Source organism: Phaethon lepturus, unplaced genomic scaffold (genome assembly GCF_000687285.1).
Source record: "Phaethon lepturus isolate BGI_N335 unplaced genomic scaffold, ASM68728v1 scaffold16568, whole genome shotgun sequence".
NCBI lineage: Eukaryota > Metazoa > Chordata > Aves > Phaethontiformes > Phaethontidae > Phaethon > Phaethon lepturus.
Window position 1 is genome coordinate 2,247 of NW_010557069.1, and position 7,551 is coordinate 9,797.

A 7,551-nucleotide genomic window follows, 5' to 3' on the forward strand; every position below is an offset into this window, starting at 1 on the left:
GAGCTGGGGGGGCTCAGCCTGGAGCAGAGAAGGCTCCGGGGAGACCTTAGTGCAGCTGCCAGGGCTGAGAGGGGCTGATAAGAAAGATGGGGACAGACTTTTTAGCAGGGCCTGTAGCGATAGGACAAGGCGTAACGGTTTTAAACTGAAAGTGGGCAGATTCAGACTAGATCTACGGCAGAAACGTGTCACACTGAGGGTGGTAAAACCCTGGCCCAGGTTGCCCAGAGAGGTGGTGGCTGCCCCATCCCTGGAAACATCCCAGGTCAGGCTGGACGGGGCTCTGAGCAACCTGCTCGAGTTGGGGATGTCCCTGCTCATGGCAGGGGGTTGGACTAGATGGCCTTGAAAGGTCCCTTCCCATCCAAACCCTTCTGGGATTCTATGCACACTGGTTTTGCCAGAGAGAGCAGGGAGGGGATGCTCCCAAGCCCAGGGCCGAGACAAGATAGGAGGGAAGAAAATTGCCAGGATATTGCTGGTCATCTTGGGCGAGGCTCAGCCAAAAAGCAGTAACATATATCCTGCTAATTTTCATGAGACTTATGCTCCTGACTCAGTATGGCACATTTTCAAGAGGAAATGCTGGCCCAGGGCACAGCAAGCCTCGATGGTATCACGGGAAGGTGCCTTCAGAGAAACGCTCCTCTGGTGCAGGAACTACGAAACGCTCATCCCTCCCAAAAACCTCAGACCACCAACAGAACATGAAAATACCTGGGAGCCTCCCTTAAGACAGCGAGTTCCTCAATGCCAACCGCACTGCTGCAGTGTTCACTGCTTTCTTTTTGGTGTAGGTGGGCACGCTTACAATCTATGAAAACCTGAAGCCAACAGCATTAACCTACGTGAAGGCAGGATGCGTGTGCTGCTGCTGTTTTATCTGCTTTCACCTGCGCTTCCCACCTTGCCACTCCAAGAACCCAAACCGACCGCAGTGAATGACAGAGGGTGAGAAAATGAGAACGGATTGACTTTGCAACAAAAGAAGCAGAGAGCAAAAGCATGGAGTAGAGAAAGACTGGTAGTGGTGGAGAAAGCAGGGAGAGGGCAGGAGAATGATATAGAATAAATATTTATTTTTCTCAGCTCTGCAGCCCACTGAGTGATCTCTCCTGGTGGGCTCCTTGCTGTCTGTACAATCCAGGACACAGGCTGCAGGAACACTTAGGAGTGGCTCAAGGGCGTTTGACATCGAGGCCAGGGCTTGCTCTACCAGCCTCATACAGACCTTGCTGCCTCTACCACTCCCTGCCCCTTACCGAGAGCACCCACAGCTGCAAGGCTATACATTATATACCCAGCTAGCATGTGGCACCAGGGCGGCAAAGGCTTCCCCTAAGGCAGAATCAAATTTGCTGTATGGCTTAGTTAATTCTGCTGTGCTCAGCACGGCACAGTCAGGAGCTTAGAAACAGCCTCCACAATACAAACCCAACAGTAATTTCTTCCCTTCCATTCTCTAAGAGCTGTGAACTACTCTTTTCCCTTTTGTGTCCTTTCCCTTTTGTGTCCTTTCCTAAAGACACTCTCCTTTTGCTTTGGCTGCCACCTCCTTTCCCGCTGGAAAAGGGCCACCAGCGTGGGGATTCGGTCCTACGCTCCCATCTCCATCAGGTTTATCCACTTGAAGCAGGCACTGGCAGCAGAAACCTCTGTGCACACAGCACCCTCCAACCCCTCTCCCCCCCAGGGATGCCCAGTCCCCTTCATTAACATTAAAAAACACACATCAACCTTCAAAATCAGAACAGCTCTGACCTTATTTGCACCGGATCCTCTGAAGCCAATTGCAAAAGAGAAGCAGACAGTGAGGAGTTCATGAAAGCAATTCACCGGCCACGCGCTGGCCTTGCCTGGAGAGAAGGTCCCCTACCAGGTTAACCCCCAGCAGACTTTAGCACCGTATACAGCTTGCACGGAGAGGAGCGATCCCCGAGCCTTTCTCTGGGGGAACGGCGTGCTTGAGACGATTTCTCTTGTGAGGTCTCGCCAACATTGGCATCTGCTGGCTACGAGAGGCTAAAGCGATCCAGCAGCCCAAAGCACTCAAGGTAACACTCTCCTCCTACCGAGGGAGCCAGGAATTTTTTGGGTTCCGTTTTCGTCCTTGGCAATGACTCCCTGGAAGGCCTTTCTCAGCCTCAGCTTCCCCATCTGTTCTGCTTGCCTCTTTGGGAGGCTGTGGAGCTCGAGGGATGTGTGTAAAGGCCTCCAAGACTGGTTATATAAAAGAGAAAGAGCAATACATTGGCTTGTGCCGTGGCTTGCCTTCCTGGCAGTATTTTAAGAGAGATGCATCTAAGCAGGATCTGCTAATGATGCAGTTTGACAAAAAACTAAAAGCAACAAAATAAGAACACATTTGGGCACCCAAGTCTTCATTTCTGTTTTCTGAGAAGAACAGAGAATGAATGAGCATGGATTTTGGAGTCGTCTGCTATTGTGTAGCTGAAGCAAATCTGATGTGAAAAGTTCTCACTCTGCAGAATTCCACTGCTAAATCAATTATCCTGCATCAACAGGTGGTCTTTGCTACAGGAACAGGGAGAAAACAGTCCCACCTTCCACTGAGGGGTGACCAATTTGGTTCTGACAAGCTACTAAGTGCCCGTGGGGAATCAGGAGAAGACCCCAGCTATTCTCTCCTAATGACCTCCAGCACCATTGCCTTTCCTAACTGGGATCCCAAAGGCACACCACATTTCCCTCTGCCACTCTCAGGGGGGAGTCCGCAGGACCGAGACTTTAACCTGGTCAGCAGTCAAGTGTATCACAGGCCGCAGCTGAAAAAAAATCATGTTTATACAGCTATTTTTGAAACAGTACATCAGCCTTCGAGCTCCCAGGACAAGCCCTTTCTACAGAGACAGGAAGGTCGATGGTAAACAGGGACTGTGCGATGTTACCAGAAGCATTCCCAGCTTTTATCAGTCAAACTGGGACAGCTGCAACTGAACTCAATTTGGCAGTAATTAATCTAAATTTGAATTATGCTGCTTCTCATAATCCCAAAACAAATATTACTAAATTAACCAAGATGTTGCTCTTTAACTGCCCATTGCGGAGCAGGTGCAGTAATTTCTCCCCACCCCGATACTCCAGAATCCATAATCTGCCCGGGGCTGCTCGGGGCTTCACAGGCGCTGCTTCTCGCAGCCTGGGCGCAGGGATGCTCTGGGCCCACAGGCAGCCCTGCTTCGAGACAGACAAGTTAGCGAGGGGGTGAGACATCCAAAACAGAGACCGTGTAAATGATGTCGGGGGAGAACCTACGCCTAAGGGCAGAGGTACCTACAGAAAAAGGAATAATGGTACAACGTGCCGGGACAAATGAAGATGTGGTGACTTGGCATGGTGTCCTGCCTGGATAAATAAACGTGAAAGGACATCGCCCCTACCGACTTCCTCATGGAGAGACTTCCAGCCTTTTCCCAGAAGTCTGTTCCCCAACGCTGAGGATAAGGAGACTATTTTTAATTTTACCAAGGAGAAAGTGCAGAACAGAGCGATTAAATGACTTGGCCACGGTCACAGGCAGTGACCCAGGCCTCCGGCAGGGCAGGAGGACGGGACTCCCCGATGGCCCGTTACAGCCGTTCCACCGCCTGCTTCAGCGCCGACACCTCCGCACCGAGCGCCTGCAACGCCCCTGAACTAAAGACGACGCAAACCGCACACCCTACTCGCACTTTAGCCGAGGGTTTAATCGAGCATCGGAATGGATGCAGGCTCAAACAACACTCTGGAGCTGCGTGCACCCATGACCCATGTGGGGCAAGGACCTGCGGCTGCTGCCCATGGACCTCATTCAGAAGGAAGCCAAGCAACATGATCCTCTGCTTGGGCTACAGCATGTTTCTGAGCTCAGGACGGCTGCCGGAGGGCCCCTCGTGGCACCCCAGTTAGATGAGACAGGGCTCCTGCTTCTGCCCACCCGGTCCTGTGGCTAATGCCAGCACAGTGAATCAGGAGAGGTCAGGGCTGCGGGGATGTGGACGATAACCCGTCCCGTATGTCCTATCATACATAGGTCTCCAAAGAGCCACCACTTGCTGGCTGTTACTGCTGAAAGGGATCAAGTTAAAGCCAGTGATCCGGCAATAAGAAGCTCCAACTCCCTCCTCATTATTCAGACTTTCCTTAGCCAAAACACAACCAGGCCTCATCCCCTACCAAAACAGAGGTAGAGAGTCACTCTGAAACCCCGAATTCCTGAAAGCTCTTTTTGCCAGCTCTTAAAAACAGCACAAATTTCAAATGCTCTGGCAGCACCAGCTGCTATCTCATAGTATCTACCCATCACATTTCCTTTGCAATTTGCTTGTGAAGACCCCAAACAAGTCAAGGCTTCAAATAAGGTCAGTGTTTGTTTGATTAGTTGTGTTACCTTTGTTCTCACGGGTGCATTACCCAAGTGAAAGACTGACTTATTTAGTGATAACCGAGTACCCAGTAATTCTCATTTGCTTAGCTACAGTTAAACAGCACCTCCTTGGTTTATGCACCCACTGAGCTTGCAGATACGGGAATGGACCACGGAGCACTCCTTAGAGGGTCCACTGGCATGGGAGAAAGGTTGAAGAAACAAACATGTGGATAAATGATGAAATAAAGGCCCAAAAGGAAAGGGCACAAGGAATCTAGGAGAAAGAGCACCCAAGCAAGCATCAGCTCTGAGACACAGCAGGCAAGAGGGAGCTAGAAAAGAAACAGCAATATACCCAAAGCTCTCAGTGCGACAGCGAACTCCAGAGGTGACATCAGGAGGGGGCAGATCAGGGATGGAGTCCATCTGAAGGAAATAAGAGGAGGTGGTGTGATGGTAATAGGTAGGGTGGACATGGCAAGCAGGAGCAGATGCAGCGATGGTGGATGAGGAGCAAGAGGCGGAAGAGGTGGTGGTGGCAGCAGATGATGGGCTGGTGCCGGGAAGGTCGGAACTGAAAGACTGTCCAGAGGAGAGGCTGTGCATTCGACGGAGAGAGACTCTGCCTGCCCGGTAATGGGCAGGTTGGCCCGACTCATTCTGGCCTTGCACATAACTCTCTACCAACCTCTGAGATCCGTGGGCGTGCTGTGGGTCCACCAGGCGCTGGCGAACTGTGGTGGGCAAGGCAGGAGCTGTAACGAGAGAAAGGGGAGAACGCTGAAGGCAGCTGGAAAGAGACTGCACATCAAATCCGCGAGGAGGCACCGCGATGAAGCTGCCGCCCACAGCCAGGGCTATGCACCGCAGCGCCATGCCTTCTGTCACCGCGACACTTGCTCCGGCCGCTGCAGCCATCCCACCTTCTGCTATCAGTTATGCTGGTTTACTGCAGAAGAAGCATTAAGCTGGCGCTACTGCTCAACATGCTAGATTAATGCCCAGCCCTTGAAAAACTACGCATGACATTTCTGCTACAGGTGCTTTCTGAACACCTTATCTGATCATCTTGCTTGAAGCAGAAATTGGCTGCATGATTCATCCTACCCAACTTTACGTCAGAACTACCACCCGGGCTCCCTTTACAGTAAACGTGAAGAAGTCGGTACTTTCAGAACATGATTCATTTCATCCTAACGCAGACATCCAAATCGTTCAGATGCTTCATGCCTTGGTAGTACTATTTCCCTACGCAGCCTAAAAAAGGAGCCTCCGGTGATCAGCTCAGATGTAGGCACCTAAAGCTGGCGAGGTGAGCTCCACTCCCGGAGCTCAGCTCTGCTCTTGCTTCCAGCACCGTCATGCTGGTGCGACTGCTGGAGCAAGGCCAGGAATGCGGGACCAAAAGCGGGGTTGTGAAGTACAGCCACACTTCGTGTTCAGGCGCAGGACAGCTTCGATGAAGATGGAAAAACCTCCCAGCCTTGTACCCTTCCGCAAGGCAGAATGCCTGGGACACGTGGCAGATGCATAGTAACTATGGTATTAATTGGGTAGGCACAGGCTTTTGTCATCAGTCCATGCCTGAAATTATAGCTCTGGTCCAAAAGTGGCATCATCTGTTCCCAGTCTGTCTGATAATTAACTTACTGATCAAAGAGAGGCTCAATTGGAAAAATATTTTTCTCTAATTGCAAATTCATCTTGGTTTGGAGAAACAAACTGGACCACCTCCTCCAGCGCACTGTCACCAGCTTTTAAACATCATAATGATCTTTCTGGCCACATAGCCTTACCTGGTCAGGCATGAGAGACCAGAGAGCTCAGCCAGTTGTCTCTGCACAAAGCCTACACTACCTCTGCACCGCACCGACACACTGAGCCGGAGCCAGGGCCTTGCCTTCAGAGGGGCAGACGGAGGCACCTTCGCCCACACGGAGATTTCTGCACACTCATTTCCATCAGGCAGAGCGTGAAACATGGAAAACTAAGGATCCACGGGGCTGCATCGCCATCCTGCAACCAGACTGCTTGTATTTAATCCACTAGCTGTAATGTCCATACAAGATGTTCCTTCTTTTGCAGGAGATAAGGTGTTCAGGATTTCTTATATGCATAAGAAATAAATGTAAAAATAGGTTAAAAAGGTGAACAGACAGGAAAGCTAAGAAATGGAGTAGAAGGAGAGCTCCTTCGGGAATTGAAGAACCAGCAAATCACTGCTATAAAAATACACAGCTTGGAAACAAGAGTCTCCTGCAGCTCATATGATAGCAACAACTCAGGTACTGAAGGATCACTGCTGGGACATATTTCAGGTGGAAGAAGGAACAAGCAAGAATAATTCAGGCAACTTTGTTGTTTTCACAGCAAATCACAGTTTCTCTCGCAGGGTCCTACCACTCAGGTTCGCTACTTCTTGCTTTACTACACTGCCCATCTACGAGCCTTTCACCGGAGCATTTTATGCCATCCACTGTCTATGTCACGATTTTTTTCTTTCCCTCTTAAGAGCTCCAGAGCTGAAATTAAGTGAAACAGAGTCACACAGAGTCAAGGTGGAAAAAAATCCCTTGCTCTGGTGGGGACTGCAAGAAGCTGATCAGAGGAGGTGAGGGGGAGAGTGCTAATGGGCAGAACTGGAGGCTGTTCCAGCTCTCCTGCTGTGCCTTTGCAGCAGCCACGCCGCTAAGCCGGGCAGCGCGGACAGGAATAGCACAGCTGATCCCTCCTTGCCTGCTGCTGGCGGGGATACAGCTTAGGAGTCTCAGTTTGGAGGGCTAGCGGGGATCCAAGCTCTGCAGAGTAATTTACTGGGGATTATGGGTTTCTGTTATGTTTCTTTTTCTCTGGGGCCATGCTTTTTTCCCTAAGTTTTTTTTCGCCCTGGTGTTCCACGCCTCATTTACCAACTGGACACATTACACTGTTGTGCTCTCCTGTTGCATGATTTACTCTGATAAGCACAGGACCAACGGCTGAGACCTTGCCTTGCACAGCCACAGCGGCCCGCGGCTTCCCACAAACGTTGTCTCGCTCCAGACACTGCACGTGTTTTACCAACGTTAGCCAAATAACCTGCTCGTCGTCTCGAGGAAGCCCACCGCCATGCAAGCCCTAACCAATGCCAGCGCACAGGCTGGCTTGCCGCGGCACACGCTCGTCCTCCTCCATCCCACGAC

General features: G+C 50.9%; 1 protein-coding gene across 1 annotated transcript in view; it reads right to left on the reverse strand.

Annotated features, from left to right (window-relative positions):
* Nucleotides 1-3,590: 3,590 nt before the first annotated feature.
* The window catches only part of STIM1 (stromal interaction molecule 1), a gene marked incomplete at its 5' end in the record, with an annotated part of 19,865 nt that continues 15,904 nt past the window's right edge, over nucleotides 3,591-7,551 (reverse strand). The window contains 2 exons of the mRNA XM_010292677.1: nucleotides 3,591-3,657; nucleotides 4,725-5,124. Coding sequence (XP_010290979.1) covers nucleotides 3,591-3,657; nucleotides 4,725-5,124 — 467 coding nt within the window. The remainder of the gene's footprint in view (nucleotides 3,658-4,724; nucleotides 5,125-7,551) is intronic.